Raw genomic sequence first — 22,643 nt, 5'->3', positions numbered from 1 at the left:
GCTCGGCTGCTGGAGTGGGGATGTGTGCACACCTTGCCAAGCTGCCCTCCATTCAACCCAAGAGAGGCAGAGAGGAGTCAGGGTCGTTGAAAACCAATAATTTATCAAAACGCAGTGTGTGTGTGCGGGGTAAGGTGTCGCGACAGAAAGGGCAGCAGTGGGCAGGCGCACAGGGATGGGACGGTGCCTGGATGGTGGGGGCAGCTTGCCGCAAGCTGGCCATGCGGGCAGGGAGACTAGACATTCTTGCCGCGCAGGCGCAGTTCGTGGCGCCTCAGGTGGTTGTAGAGTGACTGCACATAGGTGAAGACGCACTTGGGGTCCGGCTTCTTGCCCATGATCATCATGTCCTCCACCTCCACCAGGGGCACGCAGTCCACCAGCATCCTGCAGGGAGGTGTCACGGGGATAGTTGTCAGCGCTGGCCCTGTTTCATGTGGCTACCCTCTATTCAGAGATCTTTTCACTGCTTGCAGCCTGTTGGTCTTCCAGATTCTTGAGTGAAGGGATAAAAGCTTTCTGGGAAGGCAGGAAGCCCCAGGGCCCACTGACCCAAGCCTAGAGGCATCACTATGGGGAACTAGGCCTGGCAGGTGGAGGTGGAGATGGGAGGAGAGCCACGCCCCATCCCACTCCCCGCAGGGTGCAGGTCTCGACCCTTAGCCCTGGGGGTTCCTGACTCCAGACCTCACCCATGTTCTCTCTAGAGGACCACCTCCTGCATACCTTCAATGGCACACTCCAGCTGGCACAAGCCTCTGGGTTGGGTCATTGGAGGGGCCTTACCAATGGCACGTCTTTCTCTGCAGCCAGGACCCACCCCAGTGATCCTCTCTCCGATGCCTGGCCTGGTACCTCCTGTAGAGAGGCCTGTGAACCCCTGTCCTTGCCCCAGGGACAACCCTGTTATAGGAGATGGAGGACTGTGTGTGTGTGTGTGTGTGTGTGTGTGTGTGTGTGTGTGTGTTCTTTAGTTCTTTAACCCTTACCACCCTCTTTGGGTAGAGCAGGGGAAGCAGATGAGGTCCCAACCAATACAGACAGGACCATCTACAACATGCTCAAGAGTGGGACCATCCATCTGTCATCCTCCAGAGTATCAGCCGTATGTTACAGATGGGGAGACTGAGTCACAGAGCAGAAATCATTTGTTTCAAGCCTATAGCTTGAACAAGGGCTTGAAGTACAAGGCTGGGCCTCTTGGGACTTAAGTGCCCCAGCTCTGGGTGTTGTCACCTGTCCAGAGCCTACTCTTCCCTACTGCAGAGTCATCTCCCCACTCTGGGGTGAATGGGCTGCACCTACTAAGCAACCGACAGCCACAGAGCTCTAAAGCTGGAGATTGCTCCCTGGCTCCATTTCCCCTCCTCTCCCAAAGCAAGACCTCTTCTGCCTTGCTCCTTCCCATAAGTCCATGTTAACTGAGTTTCCTTTGGCAGGGAAGGTATACAGGGAAGAACTGTTCCTGTGGGTAACACAAAGGGCCCAGGACTACCTCCCATCTTGTACCTTCAAGGTCAAACCTGGGACCGTGGTAGGACTGGGCCTACACCTAGCTCACCTGGACACTTTCACAGAAGCAGCTTGGGAGGCAGAAGACCTCTGTTTCAGTTCACATTGTACCCCTTACCAGCTGTGTGTACTAGATAAAGCCCTGCTCTGTGACTCAGTTTTTTCATCTTTACAGCAACAAATTCTCTGCCTCATTTGAGACCTTGAGAACACTTAGATGAGTGAGGGGGTTTCTGACTGTTGCTGATGTGTTATGTGCCCTTGGGGGTCATCTCTGCCCCAGACTGGACTTATTTCCTCAGCTATACTTTGGCAAAAAAGGCAGCCTCTCTCTGTGCAGTTTCTTCAAACTGGCTATCTCCCCTGGGCTCCCCAATGTGGAGCTCCCTCCCACCTCTGGTGTCTTCCCTGGAGACCTTATAAAGCCATTGTTTACACTGGGGCTCACAACTCAGGCCTTCAGCTGCCCCAGTGACAGGCCAAACAGAGGGCAATTCGAGCAACAGCACAGCTGAGTCACACTTTCCAACTGGATCAGGGATGGGCCCCTTTCCCTACAGGCCAGCCTGCTGGGCAGCAGCTCCTAAGTCCATATATGACCTGGAGACAGAACCAAACCCATCCTCCTCTCACCTGCACGGCTTCTCTGGGTGGACGTGTACACACGTGGGCTGCTCCCCACATGGCTCCAGGCCTTGAGGGGCATCTGAGTGCATCCCTAGCTCTGTCCCTGACTTACTGGGGAATCCCCTCCCTACTGGGCCTTTGACTTTTCTTCTCTCTGCACAATGGGTGGGAAAAGTGATGGAGTAGGGAAAAGTGCTAGTAAGTGGGGAGTCTAGAGTTCTAGTTTCTAGCCCTGTCTCTGACCTAAAACCTCCAGGACATTGACCACCTCTCTCCTGTCTCTGAGCAACTTGTCTGGAATGGACAATTAGCTCAGGACCTGAATTCCTACTGTGGTCATGAGGTAAGGTGACTAGAGAGAAAATGCCATAGCTGATTTGAAGATCCAGATCCCTAACCAGAAACATCTTCCTGTTAAACTGGCCCTGCTCCTGAGTTCTCCAGTGAGTGTGGCACTACCAATTCCCCAGTGCCCAAACTGGAGGCCTACAAGGCTTCCTTGAGCCTCCTTCTCCCCCTCCATCTGGGTCCATCAGGAAGCCTGTCCTACTTCTAAGTTGCTCCAGCTATCTAGCATATTCCTTCACTCCCCACCCCTCACCCAGGCATTGTTCTAGAAGCTAAGCAGACCACATATATCCTTTCTCTGTTTGGAACTCTTTTATGACTCTTGTTTTTAGGAGGAAGTTCAAACTCCTGTGGCCCCTTCTTTTCAAACCCAGACTAAACTTCCTTCCCTTCATACCCAGACTAAACTTCCTTCCCTTCTCCCCTTCATACTCAGACTAAACTTCCTTCCCTCCTCCCCTTCATACCCAGACTAAACTTCCTTCCCTTCCTGGGTATGCCACACACTCCATTCTCTTGTCTCCAGCCCTGTACATAGATTCATCCCTCTGCCTGGGACTCCCTCTCCCTTCTTTAGCTTGAATTTGTTATTAAGATTAGCTTGGTTTGTACTTTTTTCAGATAGCTGTCCTGACCTGCAGGCCGGGTCAGATGTCTCCTGTAGGATTCCTTCCTGGGATTCCTCAATCTCAGTCCTGCTCATGTGGGTTATCACTGCCCCATTAGAAGAATGGTCTTGCCTGCTAGGCTCCTTCTGGCTCTTCTCGGGGTCCCCTTGCTACCACCACCCACCTCCTGGTCTCTCTCTGGGCCCCTCTGAGCAGATTCCAGCATACAGTGCAGGAGGCATTTCTCACCGTGGGGCCCCTGAGCAGGGGTTAGGACTTTTTGGTTTTTACCAGCCCCTTCTGGACCAGACAGCGGTAGAACTCCTGGATGTACGTGTACACGCACTTCCAGTCAGGCTCTCGAAGCCGCACCATGTCCTCTGTGTCCAGGAGCTGCGGGCAGTCCGCATGGGTCCTGGGGAGGGTAGGGGGCCGGGAAGGGGCAGGGAGGCAGGGCCCAGGAGAGGAAAAGGGGGAAGAGGCAGAGAAGAGAAAGGGGAAAACACAGACACACACATACACATACACACAGAGACAAGAGTTCAGTTACGTTCTCAGTGCTGCAGTCTGCCGGCCCCCCCGCATGCCCCTTTCCCATGGTGGACGTGCCGCTCACTACCCATCACTAATGGTGTGCAATGCAGACAGGGGTGGGGGGCCAGACCAGTCATAGGTGCAGAGAACTCTTGGGTCAAGCGGGAACGGGGTGGGGGGCAATGGCGTTGGCACTGAGGTTGGAGAGGAGGGCTGTGCCCCAGGGAGGGGGGGTGAGGGAGGCGTGAGAAGAGGTGGGGGAGAAGAAGAGGAAGAAATCTGGGGGAAACAGAAAGAGAAAAGGAGAGAAAGAAAGACAGATGGAGGGTGCTGAGGGTGAGGTGAGCAGACGGGGCAACGATTCCAAAGTGGAGGGCTTGCTGATGTCCTATATAAGCCTCTGGCAACACCTATATAGGCTGGATGGGCACGGTGCCCAGGCCAGGAGCCTCCTTTTGGAATCTCCAGCCGGGATCCCGTGGGAGCAGGAAGCTCTGGTGATAGTGGGAGGAGAGCAGGACAGAGAAAGGGAGAGAGAGAGGGAGGAGGGGGCAGAGGGAGGATGGAGGGGACATGGACAGGGCCACCTGGTGGGCCTTGGCTGGGGCTGGTAGGCGGGCCGGCGGCTCCTTCGTTCCGGCGGGCACCTGGCACACTCAGCAGCGGGTGGGCGGGGTGGAGAGGACAGGGGCTTTCTGGGGAAGGGGGTCTCAGCCGCTGTCTGACAGTGCGGCTGGCCAGCTCCAAGGGGTCTTGGGGCAGCTGGGCCTGGCCTAGATGCTCAGCCACAGATGCCCAGCTGACACCAGCAGGGCTGGGGCCCACACTTACTCAGCAGATGAGAAGGCCACCTCAAAGTTCTGACGCCGGTTCTGTGGGCTGAGCTGCCCATAGTCGAATGCCTCAGGGAAGAAGTTGTGCACCAGGGCACAGAAGGCCATCCCGTCACTCCAACTTGAGGAGAAGTTCTGGATGTCCACATGCTATGTATGGGTGGTGGGAGGACTGGTCAGCTTCCCTATGACTTCTCTGCCCCCAGCATTTGACATTCCAGACATAGGGCAACTGGGGTCAGAAAGGGCCTGTAGCTTGTCCAAAGCTTCAGAGCGGATGGACAGTGGGAACACGAGCATCCTTTAATTCAGTTTGTCAGCTCCCTTCTCTACTACTAATAGGCACAGAGCAACCAGGAGGCCCACACCACCCAGCTAAGACCATGCTTATGCCTCCTTCACTCCTTTCCTTACTTACATTAATTTACCAAGTCCCCTGACCCCCACCCCCAGCAAGAGCAATAAGGGAGAACTCCAAGGGTGAGATCTGGCTCTGAACTGGGCCCTCATTAGGCCCTACCACTCAATCACTTTTTCTTGGATCTAGGGTATGTTGTGTGTTCTCTTTGAGTCTGTTTCCTCATCCCAAAAGAGGGCTTCCATCCTCCCTGCCAGGTATGGGGACTATGAAAAGTACAGGGGGTAAGGAGTTCTGCCAAGAGGGAGGTGCAGAGCTGCAAGGTGGGGGATGGGGGTAGGAGAAAGAAGCCAAGCCGCCTGGCCTTGTGGAGCTCACCTCATAACCACGTGTCTTTGCTCGGCACCAGTCCAACAACATCTGCTTGATGCTGTTGGCGTTGGGGACCCCAAAGCTGGTGGAGCGCTGGACAGCGGCACGGGGTCCACCAGGGCTGCTGCAGGGTCACATCGGGATGGGTCACGAGACTATAGGGGATGCTGCCCTGGTGGCCAACCCAGTGGGTTCCAGGCCCCGCCTTCCCAGGCCTGCAGGCCCCTCCCAGCCCAGCTTCCACGGCTTTTTCCCGTTTCTGGCCCCGCCCCATGCGGTCATTAAATAGGCCCCGCCCCAGCCCCGCCCACTGCCTCTCACCCAGAGGCGCCTTCCTTCTCCAGCTTCTCAATCATGGCCTTGCGCGCCTGGGAGGCCGAGGTCTTGGGCAGGCTCTGCGCCTTCATCAGCTCTTTCTTCTTCTCTGCCTGGCGTTTCTCTAGTGCGGCCAGGCTGCCGGGCCGTGGGCTGGCCTCATCCTCGCGGTCGAAGATACTGGGGGGTTGGGAGGCAACTTGTTAGCCTGCTCCTGAACTTTGACCCCCAATTGCCAAGGGAGGGGGCTTGTGCTCTAGACTCTACACTCTATTGTATATCCACAACCCACAAGCTAGCCCTCAAGGGAGGGTCCTTATTATACCCATTTTACAAAGTAGACTGAGGCTCAAAGGTGAAGAAGGTGGGAGCCACGCTTTTCAACAGACTTGGCACCTGGGGAGGTCTCTGAGAAGGTTCACTGCATAATCAAGTTACAGATGAGTTCAGATTCTGGGCACTAGAAACTAATAATGCCCACCAGCATAATAATAATAATAATAATAATAATAATAATAATAATAACTCATGTCTATAGAGCCTTTCCTTTGTGCCATTTTGAGTTTCACAAGGAGGGAGGGACCCTTATCATTTCCACTAAAGATGAGGAAACAGGCCCCTGGCCTCAGGTTTCAGAGGGCATGGGGGCAGTGCAAGAACACAGGTCTCTCTAAATCAGAGTTCTTGCATGCCTGTGGTTCCAGTCTGAATTCTGATCCTACCAGCCTTAATACACTTTGTATGATAGAGGCATATTCCTCCCTCATGGGGCTAAAGTGCAAAGGTGCTCAGTGACATGGGATGTGGTCTGCAGACACTGGGAAGTGGCAGTGCCATCAGGCAGTTCCATGGCAGGCAGGCCTAAGGGCTCAAGCTATCACTGCCACTCAGAGTTGTGAGACCCTGAGCAAATCTCTGGCTTTTTCAGTGGTGTGGTTGAGGATTAGGTGTGATCAAAAGGGGAGCAGGAGTGGTCTGACTCCTATTCTGACTCTCCCTGGCTGAATGCTTATCACCTCAAAGCACCTTGGTCTACCCCTCTGCAGAATGGGTATACAGTGAGGTCCCATATGGCACTGGCTCCTCTGTGGTCTAGGGAAGGGTACCTGTGCTCACCTGCCCATCTTCTTGGATGATGAAGAGGAGAAAGTCTTGGTTTGCACCATAGTGCTGCCACTACCATCTGCAAGAAAGGGGAAGAGGAGCAGGGTGAGGGCTTGGGCTGGACAACAGGAGATGGGGCAGGGGACTATGGCAGAGGGATGGTGGTAGCCACAGGCAGAGAGGAGAAAGTGACTGCTGGACACAGAGACACACAGATGAAGGTACGGAGAGAGAGCTTGAGGAAGAGTCTGAAGAAGTGGGCAGGCAGTCAGGCACAGGGCGACACCAGGCGGCCTTACTCTCCGAGCGCCTCACAAAACTTGACTCCACTGTGGTGGTGCGGGCTGTCCGTGTGCCATCATCTGGAGGGGCGGTGGATGAGAGGAAGAATGTGAGCCATGGGGCCAGTGGGGTGGATATATTCCCACCTAGAGCCCTGAGCCTTGCTTGGCCTCTTACTGGAATGGACGAGCCGCTCAGTCTTGGTGACAGTGCTGACAGCTGAGCCATCAGCTGCCCGCTGGCTGTGCCTTGTGGTGGTCTCAGTAGCTGTGTTGCCACGGCCCTCCCCTGGCCGGGCCCGTGCCTCTTGCAGCCGCCGTTCCCGTTCCTTGTCCCGCTGGTCTAGGCCGGGGGATGCCCCATGCAGGCCCAGAAGGGCCACCCATCACCCACAGAGCACATATGCACGGGCACACAAGATGGGGTGGGGGGCAACTTGTTAGAAGTACTGAAGACATGGGGGACAAGGGCCCTCTCTAGGAGTAGCTGAGGGTGAGGGGATAGCTATAATTTGGCAGGGAGTGGGGGAGGGAGGTGGTGTGTGGCAATGGACTCAGGCAGAACAAGGGAATATGGAATACCTGAACTCCAAGGGGGAGTATTTAGATCCAAGAAGGGAATTTCTATGGGAATGAGTAGCTTCCCGAGTGAATATGCAAAATATACTTCCAGGGAGGAAGTAGCAGAATTCACAGAAGGAGCAGCTGAGTGAGGCTAGTAGCTGAGTGGGTCTTTAAATGAGTCTTAGGTGGGAGGAGAGCAGCTAGAGAAAGAAATATCTAGATCCAAGGAAGGAGTAATTGGAGGTACCTGAGAAGTAATTTAATCCAGGGAAAGACAAGTTGAGAGAGAAGTTGGCAAAAGGAGTGACTGGGCCTAAAGAAGTAGGTGGGCGGGCATAGGAGCCAGGTGGCCTGGAGGAAGCAGTTAAGTTCAGAGAGTATCTACAGAAGGAAATAAATCTAGAATCCGAGGGAATGAATAGCTGGGTCCAGGGAGGAAGTAGCTGTGCTTCAGGGAAAGGGAAGCTGGGTGGGGGCAGAGCTACGGTGGTCATCAGTGGAACTCAAGAAGAGAAAAGCAGCTGCTGGGAGGAGTATCTGAATTCAGGGAAGGAGTAATTGGCAGTATGTGGAGAAGCAATGGAATCCAAGGAGTAGCAGCTAGAAGAGGGAGTAACTGGGTCTGGGAAGGAGAAAAGAAGCTGGTTGGGGACAGTAAAACTGGGGTGGTTTGGTGGGAGATGTGGCTAGGGAAGGGAGAAGCTGGATCCAGGGAGAAGGAGGCAAGGGAACATCTGGGTCTAGAGAAGAAGCTGGGTAGGGCAGTTACTGAACTAGCAGGTCCATGAATGGACTCCAGAGTAAGGGGAGCAGCTGGGGAATGGAGCAACAGGATCTAGGGTGGGGCAACAGGCTCTCTACCTCTCTTCTTTTGTCGGAGCTCCCGTAGTACAGCCCGGATGAGCTTCCGCTCCTCAAAGTCTGTAGTCTGATCCAGCTGCGGATAGAGCCCCTGTCATTACCCACCTGGCGCCTGCTGGCCCCTGCCTCCTGCCAACCCCTAGTCCACCAGATCTGGCCATACCATCTTGTCCAGGATGCTTTCATCCTCGATGGCCATCAGCTCCTCAGCGCTCAGTGGGCTCCGCATCTCGGGTGCTTTGTCTACCCGGGTCTGCTCAGCACCATTAGCCACTTCCACTGCCGCAGAGGGGAGCCCTGCTGGCTCTGGCTCCATCTGCAGGGTGGGGAGAGGGCATGGACTTTAGGGAACGGTGTGGATGAAACCACCCATGTCCCAGTGGACATGGGACCGTGAGCCCTGGGTCTGCTGGCACAGCCTTGGAAATAACCACTAACCAGTCAAACTGCCTGCGCAAAGATGATTATTCTGGAGGCACTGATAGCCTTGTTTTAGGGCTTCCCATGTACCCAGAATTGCATTAATACAATTAATTGTGCCAATAATGGTAATTTTCATTTGGTAGTAAGCATTGAATAAGCACTAGGGATTTTACTGTCCCTATTTAACATAAGGGAAAACTGAAGCTCAGGGTAGCTGCATGACTAGCCTGCAGTCCTTCTAGAAGTGTGACAGCCTGGGGTCTGAGCTAAGCTTAACTCCTAAACTTGAGTTCTTTCTGCTACTTCACTCCCAGCATCCTCCCAGGCAGGCTGTGCTGTGTCCTGGAAGTTCCCAAGGCCTGGGTCCTCCTGGTCCAGAGCCCAGGCAGCACATGCCACACACAAACACACACACACACGCACGCAGGCACGCACGCACGCACGCACACCCCAAAGGAGCTGGACCAGGGCCCTTGGGCTCCTGACCAGGTGTCTGACTGGGACTGCCCAGCGCCAAGTTCTCTCTAAAGCTTGCCCTTGCTCCCTGTTCCACACTGGGGACCACCCTCTAAGGGGCCTGCAGCCCCAACCTAGCACCTTACCCCTCCCAAGACATCTTCTAAGCACTTGCAGACAAGCCCCCAGCCCGACTGTCACAGCCCCTCTCCTCCTGGCAGGGCCTCTCAGTCTGCTGTAAGAGTAAGGAGAGCTGAGGTGGCAGCTGCTTTAGGGAGACTCAGCCTGACTGGGGGAGAGAAGGGGTGGGGGTGGGGGCTGGGCCCTGGCCAGGGGCTGCTAGGGCAGCCGCCATGCATGCCTCAGGGCCAGGAGCCTGTCACCCTCTTGCCTGAGTGTTGAGCACTAGCATTCCAGTCACCTCTGCAGATAGGTAAACTGAGGCTCAGAGAAGGTAGTGGCACACCTAAGGTCACTCAGCAGGGACAGAACCTGTTCAAAACCACCCCTCTCCCCCCAGCCCATAGGGACTTACGAGACTGCTGCTGCGGGCAGGGCCAGCAGAGGAGCGGCGGCGGGTGCTGAAGGCAGGCGGGTGGGCCACGGGGGTCCCAGCATCCTCAGCCGCCTGGAAGAGGGCCTCGGGGTCGGCAGCAGCCAGGAGCAGCTCACTGGGCTCCAGCTCAGGCTCAAGGTCAGGCACAAGCGGGACCCCCAGGCGCAGGCTCAGCACCTCCACCTGCCTGCCCAGTGCATCCAGCCGCCGACTCAGTGCTGCTGTCTCCACCCGCAGCTCTTCAGCTGCCCGGGCCACTGGCTCCATGGCCGAGGCAGCTGCCTCAGCTGCCTGGGTTACTGCCGCCCGGCCTGCCTCAGCCACTGCCCGCAGCTCCTCCAATGCCAAGCCCAATCGCTCCTCAAGTGCTGCAGCCAGCTCAGACCCAGGCCCTGGTACCCCCGGCATGGTGATGGCAGGGGTTCTATGGCGGGATGACGATGGGGACAGTGGTAGGGACAGTTGCCTCTGGCTGGCAGTGTCAGAGTCTTTGCAGCTGGCCTGAGGGCGAAGGCAAGGGCAGTGGGCCTGCCCCGCCCCTACTGGCCTCCCAGACTCCCAGCCTGCCACCCGCCAGCTGGGGCTGTGGCCCAAATAGAAACCTATTCTGGGCTCCCTGTGGAGGGGATGGTGGGGGAGGGGTGGCCTGCCCAAGCAGGCAGACCGCCAGGTCTGGCCCTGGCCCTGGCCCTAGCCCTGCAGAGATCACAGACTGGCAACACAGCAAAGCTACACAGCTTCTCAAGAATTACCTAGACCAGGGCCCCATGCCCCACAGATGGGGAAACTGAGGCAGGAAGCAAGAAATGGGCCTGCCTGGACCACCATTTGCATTAGCTCTGAGGATCCAGTCTGCCAGACTCCAAGAGCCTGCACTCCCCTGCCTTCATGCCATGCTGTTTTAGAAAGCCTTGAACAAATGGGGGAAATGGAGGCACAGAGAGGTGGGACTTTGAGCAATCTGATACAAGTATCTTGTCTCTGAGATGAATATCCTCTGGCCTGCCGGTGGTGCTTGGATCCAACCACAGACTTTGAGCACATTTTAGGCACTTTTCTGCTTCCCCTTTATTCTAGATGGGGAAATTGAGGTGCCTTAGTGGTATCATATGCAGGGCTCACTGTTGCACCTCCCACCCACCCCAAGGGCCTCAGCCACCATCCCCTCACTCCCTTGGCAGAGAGTGGTTAAGTCCTGCTCTGTGGGGGTAAGAATGCTTTCTCCCAACGCTCTACCTGGTACCCCTGAGAAGGCCCAAAGCTGGCTCTAGCTGGCTCACCTCAACCAAAGTTCCATTCAGTTCCAGGTGCAGCACAGAGGACATACCTGGGCAGTCGGGCAGCCCACTGGGGATCCCTTCCCCAGCGGAGCTCCCAGCCAGCTGATCCCAGGCTCAGGAATGAATAATGGAAGGGTGCGGTGTATTCAGTTCCCGTGGCACCTGCAAGGCTGCTGCCTCACCTGACTGGAACCCCCTTCCTGTCCCCCCAGCAATGTTTCTGTTCAACCCCACCCCCACCCCAGAGATGTTGACGCAGATAGTAATCACTAATCTCCAATCTCCTAACAGGCCAGGCTGATCTTGGATGAGCAGATCAGTGGCTTTGCTTCTTGGGGCTGAGCTCCAGTATGGGGTAGGGACAGGGGCACTGGGGCCATAGGAAGATGGCACAAGCCCTCACCACCATCTTTGAGCTTCAATTTTCCCATCTGTTCATCAGGAATCATCCAACCAATTTTGGACTAAAGACCAGAGATCAGCATGTGAGAAACTTGAGGCCGGTACAGAGTAAGCTTCTGAAACACCTAGTGGCTAGTACACTAGGGTCTGCCTTTAGTTCTGCCACCAACTGGCTCTGGACTATAGGTAGCCACCTTTTCTCTCTGGGCCTCAGTTTCCCCATGTGTGCAGCAGGGAGGAGTGGAGCAGAGGAACCTTGCTAGCCCTACATCCTAAAACAGTTTATATAAGATTGATGGATGGCAACGTTAGTGGGGCAAGAAGGGGCTCACCTTAATGCTGTAGCCTCCCCGGCTATCAGGGGAGGCATGGCTGAAGCTGGTAACATGAGTGACGCTACCCAGGTGTGTCAGAGTCCCGGGGCTGCTGATATGGGTAATGGTGCTCTTGCCCCCACTGCTGGTGCTGAGGAGGGTGGGAGGCGCCCGTAGCCCCAGCGTCAGTTCTGGAGGAGGAGAAGGGCTACTGTTAGATCAGCTGGGGTGAGGGTAATGCCAGCCAAGGTTAATGGTGCCCGTTGTTCCCAGCACACCCTTTGGAGACACCCTGAAGCCTGACCACAGCACTTGTTCTATGTGCAGAGCTGGCTGCAAACACTCATCCCCAGCAGTGGGGAGACAGCGGGGAGGCCTACCTGCCCTCTGGTTGCCTGTGGGCAGCAGCACTCGGCCCGTGGATGCCTGGCCACGGCCATCCTTGATCTCGATGGTGAATGTGGTCTTCATACTGGCCCCTGGCTCAGCAGTGCCGACAGGCACGGGAAGCGGGGCACTGGGCTCCTCTGAGCGGGCCACGGGCCCCCCTGCTCTGTTTTCAAGGGGCCTGGCAGCCAAGCCCCGCCCCCTGGGGCCCTCCTCCCGGGGGCAGCTCTGAAGCTGGGCCAGGGGCCTGGCTGTTCCTCGTGGCTCCTTGCTGAATCGGGAGGAGGTGTCACTGGGGCCCCGTGAGGAGGAGCTGTTGGTAGAGGAGGCAGGGGTAGTGCTGATGTGGGAGGGGCCCAGGAGTCTTGTGGGGGTTGAAGGACCCAGGACCAACCGGGGTGGACCCTCCTGAAGCCCAGCAGCCATAGGAGAATCAGATGTGAACTTGCGCACACGATCCCGCACAGAGCCAGCCCGCTGGAATGAGGAAGGTCCACTGGCAAGGGTGGTAGGCTCTAGAAGGGACAGAAGGGTTATCAGTGACTGGGTGGGACAGGGACTTCCCCAAGTCTGCAATAGTGGGAATAGGTAGTACCTCGGTTCCGGGCTGGCTGGCGGGGACTGAGCACAGACAGAGAGCGTTGGCAAGAACGGGGTCCAGCCAGGTCTGTCAATTTAGAGAGATGGCGGTAGCCAGGAGAGGAAAGATAAAGGAGAGTGGATATGGGGGTTCGGCCTCTCATAGTTCTCTCCTCCACAGCTCTTCAGCTTCCCAATCACCTCCTGTAGTTCAGCCTCCCGGTCCCACGTTGCACCTCCCATAGCTCCTGGCTTCCCCACTCAGCTGTATCTCTCTTATAGGCTCCTCCTTCTCCTCCTGCACTGACCCTAGGATGACTTGGACACTCCTGGGGGCCGGGGCTAGGCTTGGGCTGGAGGAAGGGTGCCCAGATCCTCCCTGCTGATGGGGATGCAGGACACCCCCCCTGTCCAGCACTGCCCATGGCCTCAGCTGGGAGATGGGCGCACTCCCTTATTGGGGAAAAGAATGTGCCTGAGGCCTGTTGCCTTTCAAGGCTGCAGGGAGGCCTCTGGCCATGGGGTGGGGGGTGGGGAGGGCCAGGCTGGGGGTGGGGACACTTCAGGGCAGTGGGAGGAGTGTCAGGGACTGCCTCCCCTTGAGGAACTGAAGCTGTCTAGGCATTAGAGCCCATTTTCCAGACAGGGAAGGGGAGGCCTGTAGCTACTCCTGCAGGGACCCTCACCTGCTCTCTTTGTGTCGGAGGGATCTTTGGTGAGGCCTTGGACAGCTGGGGGTTCTGTGGGGCCAGGCAGGAGCTGCAGGGGAAACACAGCATGGGCAGGGCCTGACTCCCAAACTGAGGACCTCACCTGCCTGGCATCCCTGTCCCTCATCCAGACTCACCTTGTTGACCACCTGCCTCTCAGTGCTGGGGGTGGCTGGTGGCTCCTGGGGCTCAGGGCTGGTGGCCCTGGGTGGGCTGGAGGGTGGCTCAGAGCTGCCCACAACCTCAGCAGCAGGACACTGGGCCTCAGCAAGCTCTAGTGGAGGCTCAGGAGAAGCAGTGGTAGGTGAACTGACGGGTGAGGCAGGTAAGCTGGGTGTGCCCCCAGGCGGGGCCCGCACCAGGAGTGTCACTGTGGTCACATCCCGGCTGGTGTCCTGGGGGGTTGGGGTTGACTCTGGGACCTCTGCCTGCTGCTCCTGTTTCTCTCGCTCTGGCACCTGTGGGAGACCCACAGGATATAGTCAAGGCTCCCCAGGCTGGCAGGTGCCCAGGGCAGGGCATGCAAAGCAGAGGGGTTAGGCATAGCTTCCTGTGGGCACACCTGCACATGCATGGGCACTAGAACTGGATCTCCATGGGAGATCTCTGATACTCACTTCCTAACCTCCTGGCACTGCCTGGTCAAGGGGGATTGGGGATGACAGGAGACCTCCTGGGGACTCCCAGCCTTAACTGATCCCAGGAGCAGAGGCCTCTGACCCCTGATCCCAGCCTGGTTAATCAGAGTATGTGTGTGCGTGCGTGTGGGCAGCTTGGTTGGGGTGGGGAGCTTCTTCAAGGACCGGGACCAGCGGCCTCTGCTGGCCACTGAGGGAACCTCCATGGCCTGACCTCTCACCCATACTCTCTGGAGAACAGTGCTCCACGGAGTTAGCTGGGGTGTAATACGTAGAGCCAAGGTAAGATGTGGGCTGTCTGGATGGAGAGGGACAGCCTCAGGATGGGTTTAAGCTAGGGAGGTACCCAGGGTCAGATCTGCATTTCAGGGAGATTGCATTGGCTACTGAGTGGAGGCTGGATGGCCACAGTGGGGTGAAATGTAGTTATGTAAGTGGGGAGGCCAGCAGGTTGGTAAGGGAGACACACTCAGGAGTTGTGTAGACAGTCTGGCTTTGAGGGGAAGGCCCGAGTAGACACAAGGTCTGGACTGGGGGACATATGGTCGGAGGTTACCCAAGAGACTAGGCAGAGATGTGAGATAGAGCCCTAGTGTCCCCCCAAAACCTCCCCACCCCGTCAAGTACCAATCTAGCAAAGACACCTAGGTGCTCTGTGCTGCTGGCAACTGTGCACACAGGACACTGGGCTACCCGCCCACCTTGCTCACATTCCTTACCTCACACCGTTCTAGCCTGTGTGCTGCCCGCCCCTTGCTCTCTTCTCTTGAGCCACTGTTGGGATGCCCGCTGCACAACCTCCCAGCCAATGTGGCAGCTGGAAGGGAAGGAAAATGTGTCAGGTGAGTGGCCAGGAGGTGCTGTGGGTGGCCTGCAGCAGTATACAGGGCAGGGCCAGGGCAGGGCACATACCCTCAATCTCCTGGGCCCTTATGCGGCGGATGGCAGCTCGGATCAGCTTGCGTTCCTCATACTCACCAGCGCCTCGCAGCTATGGATGAGAAGCAGGCCGCAGGTGCTGGACTGTGGAGTCCAGGTCTTCACCTGCCCTGCCCCATCCCCTGCCCTGGCCTGGGCCTCACCAGTGCAGTCAGCTCTTCCACATCATTCATGGACTCCAGCCGCCCGGCCAGCCGCGCCAGAGCAGCTCGCTGCTCCGCCTCCTGCTGCTGAGAGCTGCAGGGACATCATCACTATAACTCCTATGCCAGAGGCAAGTCAGGGAAGATGTGGGCTGAGGGTAGGGGCCACGACAGGGTACCCAGATGAGCAGGTATATGCTGTGCCTACACATGCTGGCACATGCATGCCCATGTACGTGAGCACTAATACCACAGCCTCAGACGTGCTATCTATGTGGGTATGCCCAGGACTCCATGACTGGTGAGTGGTCCATGCCCATAAACATCCCTGTGTATTCCATATGCCTGCCTATACTGCCATTTGCATGCCCACAGCAGACACACCGGTGCTCATGCCTGCCTGTACAACACAAGCTGAACTCTGGCAATACCCCCTGCCCCCCACCCCCTGACCATCCCTCCCTGGCCACTCACTGCAGCCAGTTCTCCTTGTTGTCCTGCCGCTCAGCACGGAAGCGCTTGGATGCCAGGGCTTCCTCCTCACGCTGTAGCTCCTGCCGCTGCAACTCCCGGATGGCTGAGCGGATGCGCCGCCGCTCTGCCAGATCCGCTGTGACCTCCAACTGTGGGGCAGGCGGGGGTGAGAAGCAAATAACTTCAGCTGCCAGGGGCGGAGGGCGGGCACCAGCTGCCCACAGCTTGGCCTGGGCCACAATGAGTGGTCTGTCTCCACTCTCTCTGCCACATGTCTGTCACAAGCCTGCCCTCCCACCCATCCAGGGTCTCAGGGAGACCTGTCTTATGGAACCAGAGCTCTTGGACAGCCTATTGTGCACTATGGTTCACAGACTGGGCAGCCAGCAACTGCCCACCTGTGCCACGTGTCAAGCCAGGCACTTCTTCTTGAGACTCAACTCCTGTCGCTCAGAGTCTTTCATCAAATCCCCAAGAGCCAGGGAATCATTGCAGGAAGAAGGAAGCCACCCTATGGGGCCCTAAAAGTGTCCCTGGGGAAGGAAAGGTGGTTAGGGCAGATGGAGCCCACCCTGTGAGCAAGGAAGACTCCCATGTTCTAGCCCCAAAGCATTACAGTCTTGCTGGGAGTGGCAGCGTCATCCACATTGGACTGATGGGAAAACTGAGGCAGGGGCAGGTGCTCAGGAGTCCTAGTTTCTTGCTTAGCTGGGGTCTATTTTTTCCTGCCTATACTGGCCCAGTGCTATCCACCATCAAAGGGGCCGACGCTCAGAGTAGGAGGGTCAGTCCTTTAGATAATGGATATGCTTTAGGGTCTACCCAGGGCCCTTCAGAGGGCATCAATGTGGGACAGGTGCTCCTATCAGCTTCTTAGCCCTTCAATCCCTGGGAAATTGGAGATGGCTGGTTTAACCACTTACAGGAAAGGGCACCTTTTATGGACAGAGTCAGCCAATTTTGTTGCCTCCCCTACACCGCTATTGCTCATTCCCCCACCCTCCCAGCCCAGTCTCTGAGGCTCAAGAGAGAGAGAGGACTGGGGGCACCTGGGTGGCTCAGTCGGTTGAGCGTCCACCTTCCGCTCAGGTCATGATCTCACGGTTTGTGGGTTCAAGCCCCGTGTCAGGCTCTGTGCTGACAGCTCAGAGCCTGGAGCCTGTTTCAGATTCTGTGTCTCCCTCTCTCTCTGACCCTCCCCTGTTCACGCTGTCTCTATCTCTCTCTCAAAAATAAATAAAACATTTAAAAAAAGAGAGAGGGAGAGAGAGAGAGAAAGGACTGGCCCAGGGACCCCAGGAAGATAATGGTTCAGATAAATCTCCAGTGTGGGCCTGAGCCAGATGGGAGCAAGGACACGAAAGTGATTTCCTCTATCCCCACTCCCTAAATCATTCAGGAGTAGGGTCTAGAAACCCTCTACGTCGTTTCTTTATAGCTCTTCCCTCATCATTCCTTCCTGCTCCAGGATGGGAGTCCAGGTTTCAGCAGCGTACATGGGCTGGCCCAACTCTGCCATCACTGTCCTAGTCTGAAGAGTAGGGAGAGCCCTGGGGAACAGATCCCTCCATGGTTCCTTCAGGCTCCACATTGCTGAGGAGCTATGCTGAGGAGCTCCTCAGCTTGTTCCAGCTTCAGTACAGTCCTGGCTGGAGCATGTCCTTAACCTCTCTGTCTTGTTTTTCTCATCTGCCAAATAGAACAATGACTCCCACCTCAGGGTAGTGGGTGGGGATGGGGGCAGTGACTTGGGGTCCCCCTGAATTGCTGTACGTGCAGTAAACATCACCCCTTCCTTGGTTCCAGCCACTCAGTAGGAGGGAAAGGCAAGGGCAAATGAGTACAAGATAGGAGATATCAGTAACATTGAGAACCTATCTAACAGATCCTGCGCTGAGTCCCCAGTTTGTCCTAATCTCAAAGAAACCATAGGTACTTTATTACTCACATTTGACAAATGAGGAAACTGACTCAGTGGGGAGAAGTCATTTGCTCAAGGCCAAATGACCTGAGCCAGGATTTGAACCCAGGTTTCTCTGACTCCAGAGTCTGCCTTGGGCTGAAGATAGCTGTTGCTGGGGTCCGTCGGCCATGATGGGCACCTCAAGGACCCTAGCACACTATGTTAGGAACTTTCTCTAGTCTAGCCTAGAGATAGACTAGAGGGTAAAGAGGTTAAGAGATAAAATGACTAGCCCTTTGTCTCCTGGGTAACCCTTCCCAATGCCGTGGGTTCCAGAGATGGGGTTCTTGTCTCTGAAAACAGCCGGATATGGAAACTTGGCTACCTCTATAATCCCTAGGAGCCTCACTGTCCCCATCTGGAAAGTAGGAGTCCCTAGTTCCTGTCTGATCCTCCCCCCAGGTGAATGGGCTGGGGCTGGGGGAAGGACAATCTCATTCCACTGGACAATCTCATCCCCCAGCATGACCCTTCCCCTTTGGGCCTGAAAGCAAAGGTCTGCCCACAGTAACCTTGCTGTGTGTCCTATGTTCCCTGCTCTCTCAGGCCCCACCGTTGTGTGCGGAGGGGGCTGTGGGAGGGAGGGAAGGAAGTACAAAGCACCATTGTCCACCAGAGGGAAGGGGAAGGGGATAGGGCGGTTTCCGAAACTGCCCAGTGAAATTCTCCCGGGAGGAAAGAGGGTGCTTCCTCTTCCTGGAGGGGGGGGGGGGGGGGGGGGCGCGGGTCTCCGGGCCTTTCTGACCTCTCCATTGGAGAGAGGAGGCTAGGGTCTGACAGGCTCCGGTTCCGTCTGGGCCTCAGTCTCCCCACTAGCACAACACAGGAGGCTTTCTAGGCATTCGCTCAGTCCCTTGCGGAACTGGCCGGCAGTAGAGCGAGGCCTCGCCAGGGGGCGCTGAAGGCCAGCAGGCTCTGCAACCGCCCGCCCTCCCAGGGTGCGGCTCACGCCTCTCCCGGGGAGCCCAGCACTAGGCGCCCGGTCGGGAGCCAGACAGCATGACCCCTGCCACCGCCTGTTTTAATGTCTCCCGCTGCGGAGAAGAACACGAAGTTCACAGAACTTAAGCAGCTTCCCTAGTGAGCATTGGAGCCTGAACTTGAACCCTGGACCGAGGCGGAGGGCGTCTGGGTATGTGGCAGAGGGGCACGCGGCGTGCCTGTCCCCAAGTGCCCCCATTTCGCGCAGGCATCCCGCCTCGTCCACAGGAATGTGCGGGAGCATAGGCCGGAAGCGGCTGCCCGGGTCCCCAATCGGCCTGAAGCTGGGGCGCCGGCCAGCTTTCCCTTATAAGGCCCGACCCCACGGGGAGGGGCCCGACTTGGGACGCCCAGTTCTTGCCACGAGGCCGGCGGGAGCGTCGGAGCGAAGTAATGGCGGGCGCGCGGTGGAGGAACCGGTCTGGGGGTGGGAAGGACTTTGGGAGGCTTTGCCGCCCCCCGACGAGGGGCAGCGGGCAGCATGTAGTTAGTCCTTTCCCAGGGAGGAGGCGGGGCTGGGCTGACTACAGCTACCGCTCTGGCTTTTCCAGCACCCAAACTCTGCATGGGGTTAGGGAGTGGCGACTGGATAACCCTGAGCCTCAGAGTGTACTCCTAGAGATGGAGACCTGGTGGAGACCTGGCTTTCTCTCTGGAACGCTCGGCCTCCATTACCCCCATCTAACTTCCTGACTTGAGGGGGGAGGTCGAGCTAAGGTGGTGGGAACCCTTGGAAAATGAATCCGGCACACAGCTGGCTGTGGCAGTGGCAGACACTCAGAGAGTCTAAGGTGCTGGTCTGACTGCCTTGGGTAGGTTATGGCAGCACTGGACACTGCCCAGTGATCTCTGCGTCCAGAAGAATGGCATGGGGGTGGGTAGGTCACTTGTCTTCTCCTAGGAAAGCTAAATCTTTAATCTCACCCCCCTTCGCTACCCACCCTCACAAGGGTCAAGGGCGGGGCTCTGGCCCCTCCAGTTCAGCAGCAACCTGCCCTTGATAGTGATCACACGCCTCCCCTTTTTTGTTGCCCTACAGCCTTTCAGTGCATGGAAATGGGGGTGGGAGACTATGATTAGATAGGACACTCAAGAAGGTAAGGAAAGAGTGGGCTCATCCTTCTTCCACCCTGAGATCTGGGCCCATGCCTCATTCCATCCCCATGCCACCTCTAGGAACTACATATATGTTTGCACACATCTCCTGCTCCCATTTTACAGGTAAAGAAACTGAGGCTCAGAGATGAAAAATGACAGACTAGAAGTCACAGAGCTTATAAGAGGCCCCAAATCCTGTCTGTCTTTATGGGCTTTTCTCACCTTGACTTACCCAAGATACACCCTCTTTGGGGTTTGTTTGGATCCTGGCACACTATCTTCTGAGCAGAGTGCTCTCAGGGAGGTTATTTCACCTCTCTGAACCACAGTGCCCTCTTGGCTTTTGGAGCTGCTGTGACCATGCTGTGAGATGGTCTAGCACCCAGCCTGACCCCTACTGTGCCCTGGCATTTTTAATCATTGCTGCTACTATTATCATTGGGCCAGCCTCCAGGGGTGGACACTGCCCAGGTGGACACTGCTTGGGAGAGCAAATCTAGCCTCCCCACACCTGTGGCTACACATGGGCGAGTCCTCAGAAGTTACTGTTTAAACAGGTGGTGGCAGTGGGGGGGCTGGGAGGGGCTAGGCCTCAGCACCTGGCACGGACAGGCACATGCTACTGGGTCCTCTGCATCAGCCATGCATAACAGGTTTAGTTAGCCCTGTTCCCCTGAGCCTTCATCCTCCCTCCTCTCCTCTTGTCAGCTGAGAGGTACCCTGGACAGATTCTGCCTCTGACCTGGCTTGCCTGTCATCACAGCAGGGATGATAGGGCCACTTACCAGCTTCCGCAGGGCTCCCTCGTCCAGCCCGGCTAAGGCCTCATCCGCCATCACGATGGCCCCTAGCTCTGTTCGTCCCCTCCTGGTGAGATCCCCAATGCCCGTAGCACCTGACACCAGCTCAAGGAATCTGCAGGGGACAGATATGAGTCAGGCCTACTGGGGCCTCTAGAAACCACAGCACTTGGGCCCTGTGCCTCAGTTTCTCTCTCTATCCCATGATGATCTGTTGGTGTACCATTGTTGCTACCTGTAACTGCTGGCTGGGGGTTGCTCTCTGCCCAAGGGTGGTATGTTGAAAAATTTAACAAACCAAGGGTGGAGTCCCTGGTTCTAGCACAGCTAACTTGATGCCAGCCTGCTGTGTGGCCTCAACTGGGCTCTCACGCTGTCTTAAACATCAGAGAACAGAGAGACCTGGATTGAGAAGGTCCACCACAGCGGTGCTCACCACCAGGGGGTGCCTGCCAGACTTGCTTCCTGCCCCACCCACCTATCCCCAGAGCCTGCCCAGCCCCCACTGGGACCAAAAGCTCAGTCTCTGTGGGCTGAGCTCTTATCCAAATCCTTGCTGCCACTACCCGTCCTTCCCCCAGGTGGTTTAATCCATTAGAGGTAACCTGTCTTCCAATTCTTGAGGGAAGCCCTCTATACACACTCCTCTCTTCTCCCTTTTCTGCCCTCCCCTTGATGCCAGTTGCCCAGACCTCATGAAGCCAGGTGTCCAGGCAACTGGCTCCTCCTGCTACTTTACACACTTAGAATTGAATTCCCTAGCTAAAATGGCTTCAGAACCTGACACGTCCATCCCCCGGATAGGGAAATTGAGGATTGGAGAGGGCCAGGGATTTGTCACAAGGGAAAGGAAGATCCCAGAGACCCAGAGAGCAGGAATTGATTTAATCAAAATCTTGGCCGCTTCTGGCTTCTGAAGCCCCAGTCCAAAGTGCCCCTAGGGACTCAGGACACTCTTGCCCCATCATTGCATCAAAATGGACCCCTAACTCCTGGCCCAACCTCCTACTGCAGCTCCTTCCTTCTTCCTGCAGCCCTCATGTCTATGGAATTTGAGGGCCCACAGCCTGACACATCGTAGGTGCTTAGTTAATGTATGGTGACTGAGATGGCCCCAGGAATGCTCCTCACACCACCCTACCCCCCCCCCGCTACATTGATTCATCTTTCAGTCATGCCTTCCCCCTCCCCAGAACAGTCACTTGTGGAGTCTCCCCATCCGGTAAAAGAGCCTGGGGGCGGGATGGTCCCAATCCACACAGTTGGGGTTCTTCAGACCCTGCCTTTTCAAGTCGCTGCTTGCTTTCCCCATACCCTTAGGCTCGGGTGACCACCCATCTTTCATCTGTGGGAGTCTTTGCCTCTTATATACCTACTTTGCGGTAACCCCCAAGGGTGTCACTCAGCAATCACCAGACTTAGTTTCCATGGGCACTCTGAGTTCCCTCATGTCTACTGAAGGGCAGGGGTGCCCCCCTGCATAATTTAGGACGCCCAGGAAGTGTCTTTCTCCTTAGGGACTCCCGCTGCTGAGGGCTCACTGTCATACAAACAGTCTGGGGTCCCTGGCGATTGAGAGAAGCCTCAGAGTAATGTAAGACCTTCCCCAAGGCGTGTGCCCTCACAGTGTAGGGCCACTGGGGGTAGAGGAACCTCCTGGAGGTCCTTGGCATCCTTTCCAGCGGTCTAGAACCTTATCTCATGGCTTAGAGCCCCCGTGGATGGGTGGGAGCTCCCACATCTGGGAGTCCCAGAACCCCTGTCCAGATATCCGGGTTCCACCCCCAGGACCCGTGGTCCTGGTGCCGCCCAGACGCCTGCACACCCACCTCTCAGTCCGGCCCACCCGTCCGGTGCGGGCTCCGGTTAGCTCGCTCGGGATGCGACAGATAGACTAGGAACGGTCAGGCGGAAGGCGCCGCGACCGGGATCCCAGCCCCGCTCAACAACCGTCCCCGAGATTCTGCAAGCGCCGCCCGTCCAGCCGCGCCAGCAGCCCTGCCAGCCCCGCCTCGCGCCGCCGCGGCAGCCAATCCTTGGTAGGGTCCCGCCCATCCTCGTGTCCCATTGGGAAAATTCAATTTGGCGGCCACGCCCCTGTGGCGGGCCCCGCCCTTCGCGGGCAGGATTGTAGGGGTTTGTAGTCTTGGGGCCACTGCCGTCTGGGCCTTGGCCGGTTGGGT

General features: G+C 56.7%; 1 protein-coding gene across 2 annotated transcripts; it reads right to left on the bottom strand.

The window, feature by feature from the left end:
• Window positions 1–83: 83 nt before the first annotated feature.
• SMTN (smoothelin) lies at window positions 84–22,419 on the bottom strand. Of its 2 annotated transcripts, XM_039225450.1 has the most exons (21): window positions 22,290–22,419; window positions 20,446–20,575; window positions 15,619–15,767; window positions 15,145–15,238; window positions 14,975–15,053; window positions 14,782–14,879; window positions 13,562–13,882; window positions 13,401–13,473; window positions 12,731–12,802; window positions 12,129–12,650; window positions 11,767–11,939; window positions 8,481–8,633; window positions 8,318–8,393; window positions 7,071–7,235; window positions 6,911–6,973; window positions 6,624–6,690; window positions 5,514–5,687; window positions 5,199–5,316; window positions 4,461–4,612; window positions 3,345–3,510; window positions 84–387 (listed from the first exon to the last, which is right to left on the bottom strand). In XM_039225450.1, the coding sequence occupies exons 2-20, from the start codon at window positions 20,494–20,496 to the stop codon at window positions 3,366–3,368; spliced, it is 2,745 nt and encodes a 914-aa protein (XP_039081381.1). In that variant the 5' UTR covers window positions 20,497–20,575; window positions 22,290–22,419; the 3' UTR covers window positions 84–387; window positions 3,345–3,365. The 2 variants fall into 2 exon arrangements, with proteins under 2 accessions (XP_039081381.1, XP_039081385.1); XM_039225454.1 differs by lacking the exons at window positions 6,911–6,973; window positions 7,071–7,235.
• Between the last annotated feature and the right edge of the window lie 224 nt (window positions 22,420–22,643).

This window comes from Hyaena hyaena, unplaced genomic scaffold (assembly GCF_003009895.1).
Source record: "Hyaena hyaena isolate Hyena2069 unplaced genomic scaffold, ASM300989v1 scaffold_19, whole genome shotgun sequence".
NCBI lineage: Eukaryota > Metazoa > Chordata > Mammalia > Carnivora > Hyaenidae > Hyaena > Hyaena hyaena.
The sequence above is the reverse complement of the archived record's forward strand: the minus strand, read 5'-3'. Positions and strand labels throughout refer to the sequence as shown.

Excerpts from the sequence above, each read along its gene's own strand:
- SMTN (XM_039225450.1), bottom strand. The coding sequence starts at position 20,496 with ATGGCGGATGAGGCCTTAGCCGGGCTGGACGAGGGAGCCCTGCGGAAG. Across the intron at positions 12,651-12,730 it reads CCAGCCAGCCCGGAACCGAG|AGCCTACCACCCTTGCCAGT; the intron begins GTACTACCTATT and ends TGTCCCTTCTAG. Across the intron at positions 5,688-6,623 it reads TCATCCAAGAAGATGGGCAG|TATCTTCGACCGCGAGGATG; the intron begins GTGAGCACAGGT and ends CCAACCCCCCAG.